Here is a 25,664-nt window from a genome sequence, read left to right as displayed (position 1 = left end):
GACCTAAGACAGGGAATGTTTTCTACGATTAAATGTCAGGAATCGTGAAAAACTGAGTTTAAATGCATTTGGCTAAGGTGTATGTAAACTTCTGACTTCAACTGTATATATATTAAACACTCGATTAATGAGCTATCAGCTGTCTTTTTGTTGGCTTTCTATCTTGTTTTTAAACAAAAATCTAAATTGAGCAGTTCTGTGATGTGGCAACTAAAATAGCTATTTGGCTCTTAAATGTTTAAGTTTGTGCTCCTTGGTCATTTTTTTTTTTTAGTCTGGAGCCCTGTATATACAGTATATGTTGCACTGACTTTGATCATCACACAAGATGTGTCACTTGTTAGTTATGAGCTTTAAACTTGTCCTACTTTAAAACACTATTTTACTTCAGCAAGCATGTTTCACTTTTTCATAGTCCGGTGCATGTAGTCAACTCACCATGTGTCTCTATAAAAACATACTGTATATAGTGTACTGTACATATGTGTAGTAAGATGCTACAAGATCCTGGTCTTGTGTTTCTTTTTTGTTTTACACTATTGAGAAATAACATGTATTTCTAAAAGCAATTGTTTGCCTCCCGTTCAGAGAAATGGATGTGAGTCAGCTTGGTTTGGGCTCACAGTCGCCCAGGGAAACAAGAGCGCATATAAAGCTTGTGAATGCCCTGATACAAGTGGCTTGACCTTGTGTGTATGTGTGCCCCAGCTACAGGAGGCTAAGCAGATGGAGAGAGAGAGGCAAAGGCAGCATTCTCCAGTCAGCCAGCAAGAGCCAGATTCTCCTGGACAGCGGCACGCTGCTGATACGCCGGCCAAAAACCTGTCTGCAGAGGCCAACGGGGGGCCGGGGCACCAGGGCAGCAAGGCCGAGCAGGGCTCCCCTCCCTATGAGAGTCCTGAGCCAGAGAACGGCACCGACTTCTGCCCTGCAGAGAACGAGCAGACCGAGGCAGACCAGGCTACTGCTGCTGCGCAAGGTAAAGAAAAGCACAGAGGTGTTAAAGGAATAGTTCACAAAAAAAATAAAATAAATAAATAACTGTCATCATTTACTCACCCTAATGTTGTTACAAATCTGCTTGACTTTCTTTTCTGTTGCACAAAAGATGTTTGTTGGCTTGTTTTGTTAATCACAGTCACCATTCACTTTCATTGTATCTTTTTTAAACACCGTGAAAGTGAATGGTGACTGAGTCTGTCAGTCCCTAAAATTGTGCCTTAAAAAAGGTGTGTTCCATGGAAGAAAAACAGTCATATGGGTTTGGAACAACCCATATGGGGGATATTAAATGATAAGAGAATTTTCATATTTGGGTGAACTATCCCTTTAAGAAGAGAGCATGTTGGTGCACACATAATCTCAGCTTTAGGGTTCTGTTTATGTTAATTATTATGCTAATTTCTCTAAATTACTCTAGATACCAGTGTTGGAGAAGACACTTTGAAACTCTAGCTTCACAAGCCACAAAATACCTTGCAAAAAGATGCTAACTTCACTGGGGCTATTTGAGGAGTCCATATCTTTTTAATCCTCCTATGGTATTTAAAAATGGCACCTTTCTTTGGTATTCACGGTCATTTTTGTCCAGGTTTAGATATGTAATCCTTTTTTTTTTATGATGATAATGATAAAAAAAAAAAAAAATTCTTCCCTGAAGTAAGAAAAATAAAATTATGCATTTCTTTTGGGATTTTATTCTATTTTTATCTTATTTACATAACCATAATTTACATTATTTACTAACCCTAAATTTCTCAATTGTACCATTAATTTGCATATACAAATAAGCAAACGTTTGGAACAAAATAAAAAAATTCAGAACCTACACTACTATATATTGAAATGAAGAAAATATGAGAATGTGACATAAATTGGAGGCAGATTTCTGCCATTTGGTGAACAAAATATAAATAGCATGACTTGAAAACCATGTCATGCCAGTAACAGGCAATAGATGGCTGTAGCAACCTACTGTGTAGTATGATGGCTTGTTGTAACCTAATTTTATATTTTATCACAAGATATGCATTTGGAGATATATTTAGACATTTTCAAACTATTATTTGTCAAAGTTTAGCATTTTTGTAATTTATTTGAAGTGTCAGTTTTTGCAGTTTGTCATTATGCTTGTCATCAAACCTGATCATGGTGTTACAAAGAGAAGACACACAAGCATTTTTTAAACCAATAATTTATTTAAAAAAAAAAAATTTATTCAAAGTAAATGCATAGTAATGTTAAGAAAATAAACATCAGGAAACAGATATTAGAGCATAAAACAGAAGAATCAGAGTAAACATTTTCAAAACAATTGCAGTTTCAAACTTTCTATCGTACAATTTTTTTTTTTTTTTTTTTGCAAATGTGAGTGTGAGTGTGTCAGATTGCTGTCATCAGCTGGAAAAACACAGATGACTTGTAATGCCAACAATGACCAAAAGATGTCTGTAGAGCTCCACTTATTGATGCCCTGGTTCTGTGTGTGTGTGTGTGTGTGTGTGTGTGTGTGTGTGTGTGTGTGTGTGTTCTGCATTGTGAGTGTGTTATCGTCGAAACCCTTCATTTCTGAGTGTGTGTGTTTAGCATTGTGGCTTATTTATTTGTTTTATTTGACAAATGTAAAAAAAAAGCATTGGGTTAAAGTCTCACCAGTTCATTCTTGTGTGTGTAAGTGTGTTTGTGTGAGTGGGTGTGTATGTTTTGCACTGAGGATGTTTTAGAGTCTCACCCTGTAATTTCTGTCTGCTTTTTTTCTGCATTGTCACTGATTTCTTGATCGTATTTGACAGATCCAAAAAACAAAAAAACAAAACAAAAAAAAATGCTCTTTTTTGGTAGTTTCCATTTATTTTCAATATAAACACCATTTATTTATTTTTTTTCAGATTTTTGGCAAATGGAGGAAAAGTCACCACGTCTTGTACTGCTCAGATAAAGGAAACCATTTTTATTACATTTTAAAAATGTATTTCAGTAAAAAATGACAGAATACCATAGAAGGGTTAAATGCTTAACTTCCAAATTATATAATTTGTTTTTGCAATCAAAACAGTATTTATCTTGTACAAATATAGTGAGGATTTGGGTGACAACATTGAACTTATGTAATTAATTTACTCCATATACAACTAAGAACTAAGCCATCTTTACACTGCAAAGGTGGCACAGAAGCTGCATCTGAAGTGGCATTTAGATGTATTTACACAGCAATTATATTTGGATAAATATTGTTATAAAAATATATAATATAAAAATATAAATATATAAATATGATATTAATAAAATATGAAATTATACTTTTAAATATAACATTGAATTTTAAAACACTTTATCTTGACGACAACAAAGGTTAAAGTCTAATGCTGCATTTCATTTACACAGAACCAAAGCAGCATCAGAATTGCCTTTGATTCTAGGAACTGAGGTGGGTCAGAGCAGGCTTAGTTTATTCTGGCTTTTATGCATGCAGAATTTTGAGCAGGCACAGAACAAACTTGGTTGTGTAAAGATGCCTTTAGAAAAATATTCTGTAATTGGGTCCAAAACATAATTATAAACAGCATAGCTAGATATTTCACTACAAAACTGAATTGTTTGTGCGAGATGCAGTGGGAAAATGACTTTCCAGTGTTGCAAATGAAAGGACTAGAAGCAATATTATTAGTGATTATTGGCTCAGATTGCTCTCAGTTTTAAATAGGACAATAAAAGTGATGTAGCGGATTGTCATACTGCGCTGCTACTTGTTGGAAAAAGTTGCTCATTACTGGAAAAGCTACTAATACATTCTTTCAAAAACAGCAGAGCTACTGTCACGCTACTTTAAAATGTAGTTAAGTTTGTAGCATCACATTTCTGATAGCAAGTCATTATAAATTCATCATGTATTCAGGCATCTGCAGAGAACGAGGCATCCTCTGAAGATATGACACTATTGGAAAACTGTGTCAGTGTTTCTTAGTTTAGCATAAGTTTAATTGTGCTGCTTTCCTTCAACAGATCATTCCATAACAAGCAATAAGATATCCCCTCTTAATAACAGTTAAACTGAGAAACTGAGAAAGTGGGGATTGAATGTGACACGGCATAGTAGTAGTGAAATGAGTGATTTGATGGAATTAGAAGCTTGAATTGTCTCTGCCGTCATTTAAAGGTGCTGCTGAGCATGGTACGGAAGCCACTGTGGAAGAACAAAGCCAGAACTACGAAGAAAAGGCGCAAGAGATTGTACAGAGCATTTTGCAAGAAGTCGTAAACACCGTGGCTGGAGGTAACTTGTGTTTTTGCTTTGAAATGCTTCCTAATAAAATTAAATAAAAGTTGGTCTCCCAGCCTGGCCAAGCTAGTGTTTAACTGGTCGGCTAGCTGGTTTCCCAACCTGACCAGGTGACAAGTGCCCAAAACCTCTTTAAAGCTTTTAAAATAGACCAGCTGGACTAGCTTGGCAAGGCTGGGAGACCAGCTAACCACTCTAGGATAGTTTCAATAATAGTTTAAGCAGGGTAGGCAGTTGCTTTTTGGTTTTGGTTCAGTTTACATTTTAAACCATGCCTGAACCATGTTTATCCATGTTCAGATGTCAAGGAAAGCCATGAAGGCGAAGCTGAGCCAGCTGAGGACATTCCAAACTCACTGGAGGAGGAGGGAGGGCTGGGTAGCGACAGTGAAAACGTTCACGCCAATGGCATCCCTGGCACGCCCATCTCTGCGAGCTTCACTCCGTCCCTACCTGACGATAGACTGTCTGTCTCCTCCAATGACACTCAGGTAACAATTTTGACTTGTCAGAAAAGATACAAAAAAAGCAACATATATGGTATAAAATAGTAAGAAGGCAAGGTATCTGTGCATTAGCTTATTTACAAATGTGTTTTTGTTTGTTTTAGACTCTATTGTGTATCCAGAACTGACTTTTATGATTATAATTATTCAAAATCAAATGAGTTTGTTGGCAGTGTTGAACTATGAGCTATGGTTCAACATGTTCCACTAACATTTGACAACCAAAAAGTGTTGAAATGCTTTGTCTTAAAGGGATAGTTCACCCAAAAATTAAAATTCTTTCATGATTTACTCACCCTCATGCCATCCCAGATGTGTGTGACTTTCTTTCTTCTGCAGAACCCAAACACAGATTTTTAGAAGAATATTTCAGCTCTGTTGATCCATACAATGCAAGTGAATGGTGACCAGAACTTTGAAGCTTCAAAAAGAATGTAAAGGCAGCATGAAAGTAATCTAAACAACTCCAGTAGTTAAATCCATGTATTCAAAAGTGATATAATAGATATGGGTGAGAAATAGGTCAATATTTACAGACTTTTTTTTTTTAATTATAAATCTCCACTTTCACTTACACATTCTTCTTTTGTTTTTTGGCGATTCGCATTCTTCGTGCATTACACCACCTACTGGTAGTGGCTGGTCAAAGGTGGAGATTTATAGTAAAATAGGACTTAAAGAGCACCTATTATGGTTTTTCAAATATTACCTTTCATGTAGTGTGTTATATAGCTGTTTGTGAATGTAAAAAAGTCTGCAAAGTTTCAGAAATCAAAGTGCACGACAAATGGAGTTATTGACTCCCAACAGAAAGAACCGATTCTAAACACCTGAAACGAGTCGTTAGTAATTCCAGACTTACTTCCTGTACTAACCTATGTAATTTGGTAAAAAAACCCCGCCTCTGGTCTTCATTGGCTGCTCGCGAACAGCTTTGACCCGCCTTCAAACACTACACTAATCACAACAGACTGGGACATCTGACCAATCAGAGCAGAGTATGCTCTCTGAAAGGAGGAGTTTAGAATTAATCCTTTAGAACGGATCATTGAACGAGTCGTTTTTGACACTGGAAAAAAAAAGGTAATGCTGCGATTTTTGACCTTAGATGCATGTAAATCTATTGTATGAGACCTTTAAACCAAATTAGGCACGTTTAAAAAACCATAATAGGTGCTCTTTAAATCTTGATCTGTTTTTAGTTTTTGGGTGAACTATTCTTTTAATTTTGAACTGTATATATAATTTTTTTACATTTAAACCCTAACTTCTTTTTCTGAAATTAAGTGCGGCTTATATGTCCCAATTCTTTTTGGAGCCACTGTGTAAGCTTAAAGAACATAATGGAAACTTTATGCCTTGTTGCTTTTTATGGTTGCTTTATTATACTATGTGCTGTACACAATGATTAATTGTCACCCCTAATTAAATTTGATTGTAATAAGAGAATAACATGATCTCTCTATCCCACAGGAATCCATAGCTACCACTGGGCCAGCACCAGGTGCAAAGTTCTCCCATATCCTCCAGAAAGATGCTTTCTTGGTGTTCCGCTCACTCTGCAAACTCTCCATGAAGCCGCTTTCAGATGGTCCCCCTGATCCAAAGTAACTCTACTGTTCTAACAAATCTATTAACCTTATACAAATGCAATTGTTTTCAAGCCTTCACATTATGTCATTTCTTTCTGAATCTGTGTTGGATTCAGAAATGAATGGCTAGGCCTGTCACGATAATTATGTTATCGACTTATTGTATGATATATGGACATGACATCGATCATTTTTGCTGACCTCGATATTGCCCACTGGGTTTACATGCATGTTTGTTTACATAAGAATGAATGTCACCACCATTTTAGCCAGTCATGCTGCTTCTGTCCTCTCGTCAGCTCCACACACACACACACACACACACACACACACACAGACAGCGGACAGCAGACAGCGACAGGTGAAGTTTACGAGTTACTCAAGGATAATAGGTGTTTTAATAGGTGTTTTTCCTGACGACTGCATAAATCCAGCCAGAAAGTTTGGAAGAATAAGTCCAAATGGACTTGGTTTCAAAGCCGTATTCCAGAGCTCCAGTGTGGGAACATTTTGGCTTTAAGCCGAATGAGAGAGGGAGTCCGTTAACGTGAATGAGCCGGTATGTCGACTTTGTTTAAAAACAGTGACAGCGAAAAGTGGCAATACAACTCAGGGCTCGACATTAACGCTTGTCCGGGACAAGTGGATTTTTTTCAAGGGCAAGTCAAAGTGAATTTTACTTGTCTGACCGGACAAGTTGTCTGATTGAAACCTTAATAATGATAAAAAATACCAGGTTGGGAGCCTGGGTAGCTCAGCGAGTATTGAATCCAGGGCGTGCTGAGTGACTCCAGCCAGGTCTCCTAAGCAACCAAATTGGTCCGGTTGCTAGCGAGGGTAGAGTCACATGGGGTAACCTCCTTGTGGTTGCTATAAAGTTGCTATAATGCGCTCAACAAGCCACATGATTAGATGCGCGGATTGATGGTCTCGGATGCGGAGGCAACTGAGATTCGTCCTCCGCCACCCAGATTGAGGCGAGTCACTACGCCAACACGAGGACCTAGAGTGCATTGGGAATTGGGCATTCCAGTTTGGGGAGAAAAGGGGAGAAAATCAAGAAACAAAAAGCCATGTTTATTTGTGATTTAGCATATGCCTGTATCACTTATTAAAAAAAAAAAAACATCCTGCTGTTGAAAATAATGTAGTGTCTGAAGTTCTGCGCGGGATTCTGAGTATTGTCTTAGTATTAATTCCAGAATCCGCACGAATACAGGAAAACAGCTTTTCGCGTCGTCCTTTCTCCCTCTCTCGTGCAGCAGCACTTGTTGAATTTGGTGTGAGCGCGCAAAGTGGACATACTGCGCCTGTGTTAAGAGAGCGATGCGATAAAACTATCACACCTGTTTATAAACAACAAAGCCATCAAAGTTGCAAGTGCGTAACGTCGGATCGATCCAGGTTTGCAGCCTCCATCATAAGTCATAATACAACACCTTTGACAAGAACTGCAGAAATAGCAAAAATGCTTTTTGTAACGCTACCTGCTGTAGGATGAAGAGAAACGTTTAAGCACCTGTTACATCTCTCATCTTCATCTCTCTGGAGCTCTTTCTGACCTATAGAGGTATTCTCTGCCATGTGAATCAGTCAATTTTTATATGTAATAATATACTAATATAAAAATATAATGGTAATATAAACACTATAATATCAACAATATACATAAAATGAAAATATATTATCTGTCTTTAAAATACATGGGTCAGTCAAAAATAAGGTTCTCCATAATGAAAATGGAAAATCTACATAATCTAAAAAAATAAAATAAAAAATAAATCTTAGAACTGCAATACTATACTATATTTATGGTTGTTTCATGTGGTTTTGAACATACCAAACATTTTGAACACTTTTTTAAAAAATAAAACAAAATCTTTGTTGAGGTAATTTCTGCTGGGACATGCCAAATGTCTCTGTTTTTTCAGGGATGCAAGACATGTTTCTAGAGAGGACATGTTAAGTGTGTAAAGGTGTGGGGTTGTTGATTAATTTTAATATGTTGATAAATCTTCAATCTTGATAAAAGTTCACAGTTATGTTTGTCAACGACTCACATGGAGTATTAAATAAACAGGGCACTTTCTCAGGATTCGTTAGAATTCTAATGCATTTTGTTAACATTAAACAGCCATTTTTACTGCTAATCTTAGAAAACAAAAAAACATTTTAACATTTTCCCGCAGGTGGAGATGAATTAAAGTCGCCTTCCCGACTTAAATTTTTTTTTTACATTCCGATTCCAATGTCTGAATATTCTTAAGAATTAAAAGTTCATTGCTCTTTGAAAGGGTGTACTTGGATTATTATTAAGTTATTTCTGGGACAATATATCGTCCAACAAAATTAGTTATCGTGACAGGCCTATGAATGCCCAATATACAATAATTTCATTGTCTAATTGAGCTGGTCTAATTAAGTTTTGTGGCCTCTGTTGATATTCTAGTCTGAGAACTGTGGCTGTTGATGTTTTAGAGCAAGAGGGTTGATATTGGATTGGCTTCCAGTGCAGAGTGGCTGAGTTGTTGTTGTTGTTGTTGTTATTGTTGTTGGTCCATTGTCCTTTAACAGGTGAATATATAACAGTCGGCCAAGAAATATGTTCCTCCCTGTCAATTGAATAGAAAGGGGGTCGTTCATTCTGGTGTATCTTCAGGGGTAGTGAGGCAGGAAGGTGGTGTCAGTGGTATTGATCACTCTTTGTAAAAGGACCAGGCCCTGTTGTACCCCCCCCCCCCATATAGAGTTACATATGATCATGCGATTTGGATTTTATTTAATTAAAAAAAAAAGTTGTGGTTTTGTTTTGCTTTGCTTTGCTTTTGATTTGATTTGCTTGCTTTTCTTTGATTTTGCTTTGCTTTTGTTTTTTTGTTTGTTTTTGTTTGGTTCTGTTTTCGTTCTGTATGATTTTTTTTATTTTATTCATTTTTTGTTCTGTTTGATTTCGTTTTGGAATTTCTCTGTAATTAGATAGTAGACAGTGTAATCACACATGCACTGTTTTGGGATCTGTAGTATTTTTGGAGACTGCTTTTCGATAATAGGCTAATTAATTCCGAAAAATCTGAAATGAAATATTTTGAGACAACAGGCTTTGTATGTGTTGTTTGAAAGGAAAGCTATGGTTGCAGTGACTCTGACAGCCCTGTGCTTTGCACTTGTCTTGAACAATAATCTAAATTATATTTTGGTATTTATGGTTGAATAATTTTCTGGGTTATTGCACAGCCAGTGTTTACTAACCTATTTTCAAGGCATCTGATTTACAGTCAGAAACCTACTAACATTAAATGATAGACTTACAACCAGAAAGCCTACCAACAGCATTTCTCAGCACTGACATCATATTTCATAGTGCTTTCTAAATACATGTCTGTCTTTGGGATGGATAATGATAAACAAAAGCAAACTTTTTTGTTGATAAAAAATAAATACATTTCAACTACTGTGTTTTCAGAATAGTATAACTGTACAGAATAAAAATGCTGAATAAAAAGCGCTCATGCTCCTTTTGCCAGAGGGTTAAAGCGAAAGTTTTCAGTTTGCTCTAAAGATTTAATTTGGCATTGACAACAGCATTGTTTATAGAGTGAAGAATAAAAACAATATAATTCCATCGTGGTCTGTTTACCCAAGACATGATTCCTTTTCGGCAGATCCCACGAGCTGCGGTCCAAGGTCCTCTCTCTGCAGCTCCTCCTGTCCATTCTTCAGAACGCCGGGCCCATCTTCAAGACCAATGAGATGTTCATCAATGCCATCAAGCAGTACCTGTGCGTGGCACTGTCCAAAAATGGCGTCTCCTCCGTCCCCGAGGTGTTCGAGCTCTCCCTGTCCATCTTCCTCACCCTCCTGTCCCACTTTAAGACACATCTCAAGATGCAAATTGAGGTGCCTGAACTCAGTTGCTCCCAAATAATAATTATTTGTACATCTTACCCTGATGGTGTCAGTATGTGGAGTGTCTAGCTGACAGTGTGGATTAATCTGAGCTGTGGTTTATGATGAAGGCTTCTACACAAATTCTGCCTCTGTCTGTGTGTGCATTTCTCAACCTCGTTCCAGTGTGCACAGTGTTGCGTTGTAAGATTTCAATCAAGTCGCTCATCTTTTCAGCTCTTTATGTTGTTGTTATAACATCATTCACTTATTACTGACACTTTGGTTGAGAATCCTCAATTGTAGAAGCACTATATTACTGAGGCAACCACCTAGCAGTGCTCAATTCTAACACGCCATATATGGTTTTCACACCTGAGGGTCTAACTCAACTTTATTTCTTCCCCTTTGTCTTCTCAGGTGTTTTTCAAAGAGATTTTTCTATATATTCTTGAAACGTCCACAAGTTCATATGACCACAAGTGGATGGTCATTCAAACCCTCACCAGAATATGTGCTGGTATGTATGTTTTCTTTTTCTTCTCACTTATAAAAAGCTTTAGGGGGTTTCTATGAATATTTATATGATTTTTCTCTTCTCACAGATGCCCAGAGTGTGGTAGATATCTATGTAAATTATGATTGTGACCTGAATGCTGCTAATATTTTTGAGAGGCTGGTGAATGACCTCTCTAAGATTGCACAAGGGCGAGGAGGACATGAACTGGGTACATCCCCACTTCAGGTAAATAATTTTGTCAACACATTGTCCTAAAAGGGAAAGCTGACCCAAAATTGAAAATGTTCTTACCCTCATGTCATTCCAAAATGGCATGACTGACTTTCGCCTATGCAACACAATTCTGCTTTTTCCCATACAACAAAACTATACAGTGACCAGCGGCTGTCAAAAACAAAACAAAAAGCACCATAAATGTAGTCCAAACGATCAGTGAAGTATGATTGTTTGTAACTCTGTTTACTTAAAATTTGTTATGACCTCAAACAAAACTATTAAATGGATTCAGAAGACTTAAAATGTGAAGCATAGAGCAAATATAGAACATTTTGCATTTAAAACAGAGTTAATGATCCGTTCTTATAATGTCCCTCAGGAACTGACTCTAAGGAAGAAAGGACTGGAGTGTCTAGTGTCCATTCTCAAGTGTATGGTGGAGTGGAGCAAAGACCAATATGTCAACCCTAATTCCCAGACAAGTCTTGGTAAGGCAAACCTCTGCTGAAGGTATCATAAATACTTGCTCCTTACACAGTGCTTTTTCCACATTCAGTAATATCTGCAGAACAACGTTTAATCTGAGCAGTTTATATAATATTAACAATAATATTCCATGTTGCGGCGCTGACTGTTCTCTAAGTGGCTGTCCTCAGAGTGCATTTACGCAACCTTAACAGTAGCTTCCGGCTTGTGCAGAACGAAATGGATAAACAGTGGCTTATGAGGACAGCGCACTAGGAGTCTTTTGCCCCAAATAGGGGCAGGAAACGCAATTCCGCGCGATTGCTATACGGGCCTGAATGCTGTTTGAACAGAACAGCTGGGAAAAGTATTTCCTTCCATTTGCCAGGCTAGAGATGCTGCACGGAGCTGAGGGGATTTTGGTCTTATCAAAGTTGGCTGTAATGGTTTGGCAGAGTAGAGGGTCTAATGGGAGCTCTTCTCTGTTGCCTCAAGCCCACCTCAGGCATGCAGTTATTTCAATCTCTAGAGTATCTACCTATAAGAAGCAACCATCTTGTTATGGCAAGTATCATTACTATTATTTGCAAGGCCAGCATCACTATTACTATTGGTTATATTTAGTTGTTTAATATGTGGATACAATGAAGCAACATCTCAAGACATCAGCCAGGAAGTTAAAGCTCGGTCACAAATGGGTCTTCCAAATGCACAATGACCCCAAGCATACCTCCAAAGTTGTGGCAAAATGGCTTAAGGACAACAATGTCAAGATATTGGAGTGGCCATCACAAAGCTCTGACTTCAATCTGATAGAAAATTTGTGGGCAGAACTGAAAAAGTGTGTGCTAGCAAGGAGGCCTACAAACCTGACTCAGTTACACCAGTTCTGTCTGGAGGAATGGGCCAAAATTCCAGCAACTTGTTGTGAGGAGCTTGTGGAAGGCTACCCAAAATGTTTGACCCAAGTTAAACAATTTAAAGGCAATGCTATTAAATACTAACAAAGTGTATGTAAACTTCTGACCCACTGGGAATATGATGAAAGTAATAAAAGCTGAAATAAATAATTCTGTCTACTATTATTCTGACATTTCACATTCTTAAAATAAAGTAGTGATCCTAACTGACCTAAGACAAGGAATGTTTTCTAGGATTAAATGTCAGGAATTGTGAAAAAAGTATTTGGCTAAGGTGTATGTAAACTTCTGACTTCGACTGTACATGGGGGTGGGAGAAAAATCTCAGATCATGATTCTTTTGCCAATGATTCTGAATCGATTCTCAAAAATTCTGAATCGTTTCTGAGTTCAATTTAAACCACGGCACTGCAGTGGCACTTAAGGGCACGCAAGAGACAGAGCGAGATGCTAGAAACAAATGGTCAGATGTGCATATACTAAAGCAAAGCGCACAGTACAGAACTGATCGCAGACTGGATATATCAACCACACGCCTCTCATCCCAGAATGAAGCTAGGATCCCAAAATTTTTTCACAAACTCAAGCCGATGATAACAAGTCAACAAATAACATAAAAGACTGGCTCATAAAGGGATAAAACAACTGAAAATAATGATTAGACAGTGGTTTGGGAGGCATGGGTGATGTTTTTATTTTCTAATTATTATTTGTCTCCTGCCTCCCAATGCCTTTCTTTCCTCTTGAGCGCTCTGTTTCTTTGGCTGTTGCCCATTTCTAGTCTCTTGCTCGTCGGGACACAAACGAGGTGCTTGATAGAAATCTTGAGCAGCAACCCCGGTATTTGTGTCGCTTTACTGTCACCTGTGGTGTGGAAAGGAGAAGCTGGCATCTGCATTCTCACTGAAGCAGATATCTCATGTAGCCATCCTGGACCAGCAACCGATAGTTGTGGTTATTGTTATAGGCTAGGGATTGATTAATTCTAATCGATGAATAATGTAATACTATTTAGCAACACCCTAGAAACTACCCAGAACAACTTAGCAACCACATAGCACTAAAACCACCCAGAACAACCTAGCAACTACATAGCAACACCCTAGATACCACCCAGAACAACCTAGCAACTACATAGCAACACCCAAGAAACCACCCAGAACAACCTAGCAACCCCATAGCAAAGCACTAACCACCACTCAGAACACCAAAGCAATCACCTAGCAACGCCCTCAAAACCACCCAGAACAACATGGCAACCACGTAACACTAAAAACCACTCTGAACACCAAAGCAACGACCTAGCAATTCCCTTGAAACCACACAGAACAACCTAGCAACCACAAAGTTCTAAAAACCAATCTGAATACCAAAGCAACCGCATAACACTAAAAAAACCACTCAGAACACCATAGCAACCACCTAGCAACGCCCTCTAAACCACCCAGAACAACATAGCAACCGCATAACACTAAAAACACCTCTGCACACCAAAGCAACTGCATAGCAACACCCTAGAAACCACACAGAACAACCTAGCAACCAAAAGCACAAAAAAAAAGCTCAGAACACCAAAGTAACCACCTAGCAACGCCCTCGAAACCACCCAGAACAACCTAGCAACCACATAGCACTAAAAACCACTCTGAACACCAAAGCAACCACCTAGCAATGCCCTAGAAACCACACAGAACAACCTAGCAACCACATAGCTCTAAAAACCATTCTGAGTACCAAAGCAACCACCTAGCAATGCCCTCGAAACCACCCAGAACAATCTAGTAACTACAGAGTAACACCATAGAAACCCCCCAGAACAACCTAGCAATCACATAGCAATGCACTAAGAAATACTCAGAACACCAAAGCAACCACATAGCAATGCCCTAGCAACCATCAACATCACCCAAGCATCATGGCAGCGAGTTTGGCACCATTCGCATTTTCTTCAGGAAATGTTAAATCTAAGTTCACATTAACATTTACAGCAAGTTCTCAGCATGCCATTTCTAAAAAAAATTCCCTATATTATAAACTTTATAATAGGAATTCTGTCTTGATTCAATACTTACTATATAACTGTTACAAGTGTAAAATCTTAGTAAATTAATATGGGATCTCTTTCAAACAATATAAAATGACTGTGGTGGCTGACACCAAATTATCATAGGTTTATTATATTACATAGGTAATAGCTAAGTAATAGCATATAGTAACTTGCGATAATTATGTTGGCAGAAGCAGTGGTTGCAATTATATTTTTTTTTTTGTAAGCAAAATCTTTTATCTACATCAAAGCCATTCTCACAGGCCTTATTGTATGTCCAAATGGTCCTGTATCAGCATAGAAAGATACATCAGCCTATAGGATGCTCATCTTATCTAGCTCTCCAGGTGCATTATGTTTGTTTTGGATGACTGAGGCTTTCAGGTCCTTCTGTATGCTCATCATGCTGTTATCAATGTATGTTCTTCTCTCTTAACGGAGGCACATCACAGGGAAAGCAGGTAATAGCAGTTTGTTCCCTTAGTAACATTGGAATTGATTGCATTAGTTAGTGTTGCGTAAACCAGATACTGATTCTTTAATACTGCTTTGTGTCATGGCTAAATTAGCTGTTGTATATTAGACAGTACTGAGAGTAAGATCGATCGATACCAGCCCTAAATAAGAGCAGCTAAATTGTCTTTTGTGTTCAGCTGAATACGAATGAGCAAGTATTTCCTAGCTGCAACTGGCTTCTCTGAGAGACGAAACTATGTCTCTGAAATGAGGACGTTACCTGACGGCTCATGTTACAGTGATGGCTGGCCACTGAATCTTTTACAGTGTTTCCAATGTGTAATCAGACCCCTTTGACTGCAAGCCAGGGTTCCACATACCCAAACTGTCTGCTTGTTTTGCTTGCACCAACTTCAGATCAGTTACCCTGTGTATTCAGGTCACGACTTCTCCGAGTCCCCACAGTGCTGTTTTTGTGATATGAGTCAGCTGAGGCCAAAGACTTTATTAGAGAAGTGTTGTGTTGGGAAACTTGTATAGGGAGCCAAGCCAAAGAAGAAAGTCCATACACCAACACATATATCACTCAGCCTGGACCCCAGTAAATCAATTAATAATGCTGTCCCTGCTCCCTGGAACTATTGGGGCTTGTGGTTTTTCACAAACTAGTCTCATCTTCTGCTCTCTCTGAAATTATACAACAGCAATTTCCGGTCCTCTAATTTGATTGGACTAGCAGTGTTCCAAGAGTGCTGATATTTAGATATTATTCACTGTTTGTATCACTCTGCTTGTCTGTGTTTGCGGGGTTCCAGACAAGTTGTCAGTCTGTTTGTTGTTTAGTGACATGCAATGGTTGGCTTCTTTGGAGGTACTTTCAGTAGTAGACCAAAAATACACAAAATAACTCTGGCTGTCAATGGATTAAACATTTTTAATCAAATTAATTACATGATTTAACAATTAATTAATCACATTTATCGCATATATAAATAGTTGCTTAGGCCCTCAAATAAAAATAATTCCATTTATAATGGTTAAATAATTATAATAGTTATATTCAAATAATTTCAATATAATATATTATAAATATAATAACTCTGATAATAGAAATGCATACATTATTGTGGCAGATGGCATACGAGTAAATCATTGAGAAGACAATACAAAAAGTGGTTTTAGACGTCCATATTATTTAACAAAAGCCTATCATTAGCCTACAGTCCACAGCAATCAATTTTGCAGTTGAATTCGTCAATCTGTGTGAGATAAATGTATTATAAGGGCTTGGCTAAGGATGTATCAGTGTACACATTCGTCAAACGGACTCATTTGGAGCATCCCTCTGGTTGCGTTGTGTCGTAAACTCAGCGTTTTTAGGTTGCTGTGTCAAGTTAAACGTAGTTTGAAACTTTGAAAAACATATTGCCTATACAGATGGAGTATCGCTTACTGCCACCTGCTGAAAACAGGTGGTACTTTAAGCTTGAATTGCTCTGATGGTGGATCCGGGACATGAGTAATTGTGTTATTTTGTTATTTATTTAATTAATCACACTGAATTCTTGTGTTAAATCAACCTCCTAAAAATAACTGGCCATATTGTGTCTAATAACTTCTTGTCCCTTTACTTTAACGTTCAATCTCGCTCTCTATCCATTAGGCCAAGAAAAGCCTTTAGAGCAGGAGAACAATGAGTCGAAGCACCCGGAAACGATTAACCGTTATGGCAGCATAAACTCCTTGGACTCCACCGCCTCGTCTGGCATCGGGAGCTACAGCACACAGATGTCAGGAACAGACAACCCTGAACAGTTTGAGGTCCTCAAACAACAGAAGGAGATCATAGAGCAAGGCATCGACCTGTAAGCCATCAAGCTGGAATCAGAAGCATCTATATACCCTGAAAACCCTAATAAGTTGACTCTACTCAATTGATTACGTAAACTTGTTCCCTCAATTGAATTGATTAATGGCATCTCCAGAACTTGTGCAGTTAAGTTTAATAAACTTGGTGTTCATAGAGATTGCACTTAACTATTTAAATTAAGGTAATTAGATGCAAGTAGACTAACTCAGATTTGCCATTTAAATGTTGTTGTTTAAACTTAATAATTTTTAATTGAATGGATTCAAATTTAGGCCATACAATAACACAGCTTAAATAATGAAGAATATATCTGATTCTGGGTCAACCAAACATTAAATAAACATATTTCTCCACAGAAATGCATATATTCCTGTACTGATGTACAACTGTTGTTGCACATGCACAAGGAGAACTGAGATAGTGTTAACAGAGTCCAGATTAACCAAAGGTGACACAGATCACTTAATGGTGACATCAGACTTAACAACTATTCGCAACAAAACAACATAATGACACTACAAAAGAGCTAAACCCTCTATAAATTCTTAATAACTATTTAAATTCACCCATAGGTTCCCTTAGACCAAGGAAACTAAATTAAATAATTCAAGTGCAGGGCATTGTGGGTATTCCCATATCCTCAATTTTATACTCAATAGTTTGAGATAACACTTTCAGTTACAAACAAAATCTTAAGTCTCTGGATTTGTTAGAAAAATTAGTTCAAGGAACTTGTTTTTTTCCAGTAATGACAATATTATTGGGGTTTACAGTGTAGCACTCTGCACCATACACACTGTTAAAGGCACAGTTCACCCAATAATACAAAATTCTGACATCTACTTACCTTCATGCTGTTCTCGATACCTTAATGCTCAGGTTCAACAAAAAACCAAAGAGGGGCATTCAGTACCTGCAGGAGCAAGGCATGCTGGGAACCACGCCGGAAGACATTGCCCAGTTTTTACACCAGGAGGAGAGGCTTGACTCTGTAAGACATACCACCATTGTTTACCTATCAGATACAGTGGTTTCCCCTTACCTTGTACATTTCGTGTACTCTGTGGATGAAATATGCAACATCTGGGTCTGAGAGGTTTTCACATAAAAGCAGTATACTATACGTATTAAACTCTACACACAGCTGGAGGATTTTTCAGAAGAACAAAAATGATTACATTTTGAGAAGCTTCACCCAAATGTTGCCAAACTTCCACTTAGAGATGATTTGGTCCTCCATTGTGATTAATTGGCAGCTCATTTGCTCACTCATCAGGCCTCAAAAGACTGCAGCAGTAATGGGGAAAGAGAGCTCCTTATATCTGCCCTAAAATTAGAGTTCTTCAGCAAAACAGCTGTTAGACTGCTTGAATGACTTCAGCCAAGACACAGCCAAGATGTGCATGGAATACTGTAATATCCAAACTGAAAAGATAAGGGATTTCAATGATGCACACTGAACAGATGTTCAGTAAAATCTACATTCTAGTATAAGGGAGTGTAAGATGAGCCAATGGGTAAACAGTGGGTAAACTGTGCACAAAACTGCTAAATAAATGGACAATGTGTCCATATATTTAGAAATTCCCGATCATATATAGCTTCCTGTGATTGAGACATGCACATGAAATAAAAAGCTAAATAAAAATGTTTTCATGTCGAAGTAAATTTTCTATGATGCGGCTAAAATGAATGCAAAACAATCCAGTTAAAAAGATATATACATTGCACATGTTGGTGAATTGCCAATGTACAAAGCCATGTAAATGATTTGGCTAAAGATTAGCCATGAAATATGAAGTGAAGCATTTTCCTAAAATCGTAGCTGTGGGGTAAAGGGTGTCAGATGCTTCGGGGTAAAATGTGCCAGTAGCTCCACTAGTAGTGATGGTACGCTTTGCCTCCAAGTGCAGGAAATACTGTTACTACTTGTTACTACTACTAATATTACTACTAATTACAAACTGTGTCACTACTTATAAAAAAATTTTCTAGATGGTTTTTGGAAATACGAATTATGTGCAGCACAATAATACTTTGGAATGGCATAGTGCTTTAGATATATATATATATATACAGGTGCATCTCAATAAATTAGAATGTCGTGGTAAAGTTCATTTATTTCAGTAATTCAACTCAAATTGTGAAACTCGTGTATTAAATAAATTCAATGCACACAGACTGAAGTAGTTTAAGTCTTTGGTTCTTTTAATTGTGATGATTTTGGCTCACATTTAACAAAAACCCACCAATTCACTATCTCAAAAAATTAGAATACATCATAAGACCAATAAAAAAAACATTTTTAGTGAATTGTTGGCCTTCTGGAAAGTATGTTCATTTACTGTATATGTACTCAATACTTGGTATGGGCTCCTTTTGCTTTAATTACTGCCTCAATTCGGCGTGGCATGGAGGTGATCAGTTTGTGGCACTGCTGAGGTGGTATGGAAGCCCAGGTTTCTTTGACAGTGGCCTTCAGCTCATCTGCATTTTTTGGTCTCTTGTTTCTCATTTTCCTCTTGACAATACCCCATAGATTCTCTATGGGGTTCAGGTCTGGTGAGTTTGCTGGCCAGTCAAGCACACCAACACCATGGTCATTTAACCAACTTTTGGTGCTTTTGGCAGTGTGGGCAGGTGCCAAATCCTGCTGGAAAATGAAATCAGCATCTTTAAAAAGCTGGTCAGCAGAAGGAAGCATGAAGTACTCCAACATTTCTTGGTAAATGGGTGTAGTGACTCTGGTTTTCAAAAAACACAGTGGACCAACACCAGCAGATGACATTGCACCCCAAATCATCACAGACTGTGGAAACTTAACAGTGGACTTCAAGCAACTTGGGCTATGAACTTCTCCACCCTTCCTCCAGACTCTAGGACCTTGGTTTCCAAATAAAATACAAAACTTGCTCTCATCTGAAAAGAGGACTTTGGACCACTGGGCAACAGTCCAGTTCTTCTTCTCCTTTGCCCAGGTAAGATGCCTCTGACGTTGTCTGTGGTTCAGGAGTGGCTTAACAAGAGGAATACGACAACTGTAGCCAAATTCCTTGACATGTCTGTGTGTGGTGGCTCTTGATGCCTTGACCCCAGCCTCAGTCCATTCCTTGTGAAGTTCACCCAAATTCTTGAATCGATTTTGCTGGACAATCATAAGGCTGCAGTTCTCTCGGTTGGTTGTGCATCTTTTTCTTCCACACTTTTTCCTTCCACTCAACTTTCTGTTAACATGCTTGGATACAGCACTCTGTGAACAGCCAGCTTCTTTGGCAATAAATGTTTGTGGCTTACCCTCCTTGTGAAGGGTGTCAATGATTGTCTTCTGGACAACTGTCAGATCAGCAGTCTTCCCCATGATTGTGTAGCCTAGTGAACCAAACTGAGAGACCATTTTGAAGGCTCAGGAAACCTTTGCAGGTGTTTTGAGTTGATTATCTGATTGGCATGTCACCATATTCTAATTTTTTGAGATAGTGAATTGGTGGGTTTTTGTTAAATGTGAGCCAAAATCATCACAATTAAAAGAACCAGAGACTTAAACTACTTCAGTCTGTGTGCACTGAATTTATTTAATACACGAGTTTCACAATTTGAGTTGAATTACTGAAATAAATGAACTTTTCCACGACATTCTAATTTATTGAGATGCACCTGTGTGTATGTATATATATATTTTTTTTTTTTTTTCTTGTTTATGTTAATATTTTTCTTTGAAATGTAAATCATTCACACATCCCCCAATAATTCAACATTTCCCTCGATGTGACTCATCTTACCCCTAATCTGTGGCGAGTTGTGTCACTGGACCACTTTATATTTCTGTGGCCAGATGTTATAGATGCATTCTTCGAAAGCAGATAGTCTCGAAATAATTAGGCTATTAGTTTTAATTCTTTCCCATTTCTCCTTACCTAGAGGACAGCTTTAGTAAAAGTGGCACAGCTTACCCCACTCTCCTCTACTGCCATGTTCTCTATCAGTGTGGCTATAGGATGTAGCATTGAGCTTGTTTTTCTGCGATTGGAGTTATGAACCTTGGTGTTTTTGCTGTTTATTTCCATGCCTACCTACACAGTCAATATCAGAGTAATTTGTCCTTTTGTTTTCAACCTAACAGATCCAGGTAGGAGAGTTTCTTGGGGACAACGATCGCACCAATAAAGAGGTCATGTATGCCTACGTCGACCAAATGGACTTCCAGGGCAAAGACTTTGTACCGGCGCTACGAATGTTCCTTGAGGGTTTCCGTCTGCCAGGAGAGGCCCAGAAAATCGATCGACTAATGGAGAAATTTGCTGCTAGATATTTAGAATGCAACCAAGGGTGAGTGCTGCACTTCCCAGCTGTCGAAACAGATTAACCTACAGCATTAATTATGCTGCAAAATTAACTAGACCTGATTTGTCCTCGTTTTATCTCTCTCTCCTCAGGCAAACACTGTTTGCGAGCGCAGACACAGCGTACGTCCTGGCGTATTCAATCATCATGTTGACTACAGATCTTCACAGTCCGCAGGTTAGTGCTCCAACTCGAATTCTGTTTTGAATTAGCGTTGATTGTTAAAGCAATAGTTCACCCATAAATGGAAATTCTCTCATCATTTACTCACCCTAACGTCATCCCAGATTTAGATGACTTACTTTCTTCTGCAGAACACAAATTAAGATTTTTAGAAGAATATATCAGCTCTGTAGGTCCATACAGTGTAAGTGAATGGGGGCCAGAATTTTTAAGTTTCAAAAAGCACATAAATGCAGCATAAAAGTAATCCATAAGACTCCAGTATTTAAATACATATCTTCTGAAGCGATATGATAGGTGTGGGTGAGAAACAGATCAATATTTAAGTACTTTTTATTTAAAAAATTTTTTACTATAAATCCACTTGCATTGTATGGACCTACAGAGCTGATTTCTACATTCCTCTAAAAATCTTAATATGTGTTGTACAGAAGAAAGAAATCATACACATCTGGGATGGCCTAAAGGGAGAGTAAAGATGAGAGAATTTTCTTTTTTTGGAAGAACTATTCTTTAATAGTTACCATACAATGACAATTATTAAAAGACCAGAGGCTGAACGACATGAGGTTGAGTAAATAAAGACAGAATTTTCATTTTTTGCGTGAACTTTGTCTTTAACTGAGAACTTTTCAAATGAAGAATGCTTTTCCTTATCAGTCCTGATTCTATGAATGTTAATGTGAATGTTGGAGCTGGAAACATCTGTTTAGCATTCAGTCTTGAGGTGTGAGTGGAATTGCAAAATCTTGGTGATGGATGTTTCTGACAGTACAACAGAAAACAAGAGTTCATCCAATCAGGAGCCACTTCTGATCTGTCCGTTTTTTTTTTTTTTTTTTTATCTTGACGCAGGTGAAGAATAAAATGACAAAAGAGCAATACATCAAGATGAACAGAGGGATCAATGACAGTAAAGACTTACCGGAGGAGTATCTGTCAGCCATTTATGATGAAATTGCAGGGAAAAAAATATCCATGAAAGAGACAAAGGAATTAACTCTCAAATCAAACAAGCAAAGTGAGTACTTGATGCACAGACAAAGCAACAACATCTTTCACAAGTACTTTTTTATAATTAACCATAACCAAATATGTTTTATAATATGTAATCAAAATATCTAGGTCTTTACGATATATAGAGTGTTTACGATATACAGTAATGTGCAAAAGTTTTAGGCATTTGTGAAAAATGTTGCATAGTGTGGATATCTCCAAAAATAATGAAATAAATAGTTTTCATTTATCAGTTAACATCATACAAAGTCCAGTAAACATAAAAAAAAAAGCTAAATCAATATTCGGTGTGACCACCTTTGCCTTTAAAACAGCACCAATTCTCCTAGGTACACCTGGACACAGTTTTTCTTGGTTGTTGGCAGATAGGATGTTCCAAGCTTCTTGGAGAATTCACCACAGTTCTTCTATCTATTTAGTCTCAATTGCTTCTGTCTCTTCATGTAATCTCAGACTGACACGATGTTCAGTGGGGGCCTTTGTTGGGGCCATGACATCTGTTGCAGGGCTCCCTGTTCTTCTATTCTAATCTTTTCTATTTGCAAAAGTAATGTTTGGGAGTCTAACATTTATATTTCCTATTGACACACTAAAGCTGAAGATATAAATAATCATCTTAAGACAAATGTTTGTGTGAAACATCTTATGTGCCTAAAATTTTGAACAGTGCCGTATATTTGCAGTGATTTTGCTGGAGATTCATTTAAGCAACACATAATGATTTTTATGTTTTTTTTTATTTATTTTTTTGGCTATTACTTTTTCTATTAGACTAGTTTTGCAATCCTTGCAAATTATCTTGCGAATTGCGAGAATGAGAACGTTAGTACAGATGTCTTAATTATGTATTTTATAGATGTTTTAAAAGTGAATCTAATTGGCTAAATGGCTGTTTGGTCACCATGATGCTTGCTCCGAAGAAAAAAAAAAAACTTCAAGCCATTTTAGAGCAAATACATAAATGCCAAGATATATAGCAAATAAAATCAAAAGATTGAAAAATTCCAAGAGATAACCTGCTGTTTCATTAAAGTCTAGTCTAATTGCTCTAGTTCATTTTGCTTAGTATCAGACAATAATTGTACTATTATTCAAGGGATTTGTGTTAACTTTATGATTCTGGATCAGGTGTGGCCAGTGAGAAGCAGAGGAGGCTTCTGTATAATGTTGAGATGGAGCAGATGGCAAAGACAGCCAAGGCTCTGATGGAGGCAGTGAGCCATGTCCAGGCCCCCTTTACCAGCGCCACCCACCTCGAGCACGTCAGACCCATGTTTAAGGTATACTTATGCATATACACATACATTCTGCTTGGATGTAAGTACTGATCCCATATTTTCAGTATTCCTATTATCTTGATCTCTCGTGTATTTTTAACCCATAAAGCTGGCATGGACACCGTTTTTGGCTGCGTTCAGTGTGGGCCTGCAGGACTGTGATGATACTGAGGTGGCCTCTCTGTGTCTGGAGGGGATCCGCTGTGCTATCAGGATAGCATGCATCTTCAGCATTCAGGTAATTTCACACGCCAAATTTAACCAGTTATCTGTCAAGTACTCAGGTAGACAGATCACCTAAATTCCCTTTACAGTTACAGTTCACCCAAAAATTACAATTCTGTCATCATGTACTCACCCTCCTGTTGTTCTGTGGAAAACAAAAAGGAGATAGGTAGAATGACACTGTTCACTTTCATTGTATGGAAAAGTGAATGGTGACTGAGGGTTACATTCTTCCTAACATCTGCTTTTGTGTTCCATGGAATGAAGCAAAGTTATATGGGTTTGGAACAACATGAGGAAGGGTGAGTAAATGATTGCAGAATTGCCATTTTTGGTGAACTATCCCTTTAACACACAGAATCAGTGCAGGGTTCGTCCTGACATTCATGCTGGCAGATCTAAAAGGTTGTTATGCTGTTTTTGGTTTGTTCCAGTTGGAGCGAGACGCATATGTACAGGCCCTGGCACGCTTCACGCTGTTAACGGCCAGCTCTGGCATCACAGAGATGAAGCAGAAGAACATAGACACCATCAAGACCCTTATCACAGTGGCCCACACTGACGGAAATTATTTAGGAAACTCCTGGCATGAGGTGAGCTCTGCATCAAACAGGGTTATTATAGTTGTACATTTGGAATTTATTAATTATTTTTTTATTTGTTCTTTCAATTTAGTTTTCACTTAGTTTTAAATATGTTATCATTTATTATGTTATTGTTAGTTTTATTTCTTTCATTGTTTTATAGTTTCAGTTCAGTTTTAGTTTTTCAGTATATTTAGCTGTAATATTTTATCTCACTGTAACACATCAATGTAAAGGAGGAGGCGAGAACCGGCTTGATAATATAAATAATATTTAATAATTAACTAAAACAAAAGCACAAACACACACAAAGGTGTCGGACAGCTGTCCGTAACACTCTCTCTGACACACCGCCATCTCCGGTCGGCCTTATCCCTCTCAGGCTTAATCAGCCTTATTAGGGGCCGGGTGTGCGGAATCATGACCCGGCCCTGGCCCCGCCCTCCGCCCTGCCACATTCCTCCTTCCGCCCTGCCACATTCCTCCCTCGTTCTCTTCACCCACCCCCCCTTCAGTGCCTTCAGCCCTGTCTGCCGGCAGGTCATCCCCGCCTACCTGGATGAGGAAGGGGACAAGGAGAGGGAAACAATAACAAAAATACACAGTACATTCACACCGTAACGGTGCCTGTACCAACTTAAGATAATATAAGTAATATTTAATTAGAGAGGGAAAGGCCAATGCGGAGTGGCAGCGGGAGAGAAGGAGGAGAGAGAGAGAGAGAGAGAGAGATGAAAAAAAATTCTCACCGGTTCTCTGATACGCCGTAGCTTGGTCCTCGGCCACTCCTCCACCCTCTCTTGGATGACAGCCGCCCCTCCCCGGGTGGATCGGAGGCAGTCCTCCGGCCCCTGGTGGACAGAACGCCCCACTGCGTTTTCGGTGGATGAAAGTTGTCTCCCCCGCCCCTGGCAGCGGTTCTCCCGCTCCAGGCGGTCGGCCAGGAACCCCTCCCCGCTCATGGTCAGCGGTTTCAGACCCTGCCACGTTTCAGCGGCTGGTAGGAGTCTCCTCCGGCCATGGCAACGGCCCTGAACGCTCCAGGCACTCGGTTAGGAGCCCCTCCTCCCCTCACGGTCGGCGGCCGTTCCTCCGCTCTCAGGCGGCCGGGCTCCTCCGTCCCCTGGCAGATGGCTGCAGCTGCTCCATTGGGGAGGATGGTAGTGACGAGGACTCTATTACAGCGCATCCCTCCTCCTTCCCGGGTTTCGGCACCAGTATAACACATCAATGTAAAGGCTTGACAATATAAATAATATTTAATGATTAACTAAAACAAAA

The 25,664-nt window shown here is 38.5% G+C and overlaps 1 protein-coding gene across 5 annotated transcripts in view; it reads left to right on the top strand.

Annotated features, from left to right (window-relative positions):
* The window catches only part of LOC127434396 (brefeldin A-inhibited guanine nucleotide-exchange protein 1-like), a 94,190-nt gene that overhangs the window by 47,637 nt on the left and 20,889 nt on the right, over positions 1–25,664 (top strand). For 4 of the 5 annotated variants that reach the window (XM_051687107.1, XM_051687106.1, XM_051687104.1 and 1 more), the window contains 16 exons: positions 709–979; positions 4,157–4,273; positions 4,580–4,770; positions 6,259–6,392; positions 10,040–10,274; positions 10,683–10,782; positions 10,868–11,007; positions 11,378–11,486; positions 16,550–16,751; positions 17,636–17,747; positions 20,877–21,082; positions 21,190–21,274; positions 22,136–22,301; positions 23,426–23,577; positions 23,684–23,812; positions 24,234–24,392. In XM_051687107.1, the coding sequence (XP_051543067.1) occupies positions 709–979; positions 4,157–4,273; positions 4,580–4,770; positions 6,259–6,392; positions 10,040–10,274; positions 10,683–10,782; positions 10,868–11,007; positions 11,378–11,486; positions 16,550–16,751; positions 17,636–17,747; positions 20,877–21,082; positions 21,190–21,274; positions 22,136–22,301; positions 23,426–23,577; positions 23,684–23,812; positions 24,234–24,392 (2,508 nt within the window). The remainder of the gene's footprint in view (positions 1–708; positions 980–4,156; positions 4,274–4,579; positions 4,771–6,258; positions 6,393–10,039; positions 10,275–10,682; positions 10,783–10,867; positions 11,008–11,377; positions 11,487–16,549; positions 16,752–17,635; positions 17,748–20,876; positions 21,083–21,189; positions 21,275–22,135; positions 22,302–23,425; positions 23,578–23,683; positions 23,813–24,233; positions 24,393–25,664) is intronic. The other variant, XM_051687105.1, reaches the window with a different exon arrangement.

The sequence above is a fragment of the Myxocyprinus asiaticus genome, chromosome 44 (genome assembly GCF_019703515.2).
Source record: "Myxocyprinus asiaticus isolate MX2 ecotype Aquarium Trade chromosome 44, UBuf_Myxa_2, whole genome shotgun sequence".
NCBI lineage: Eukaryota > Metazoa > Chordata > Actinopteri > Cypriniformes > Catostomidae > Myxocyprinus > Myxocyprinus asiaticus.
The sequence above is the reverse complement of the archived record's forward strand: the minus strand, read 5'-3'. Positions and strand labels throughout refer to the sequence as shown.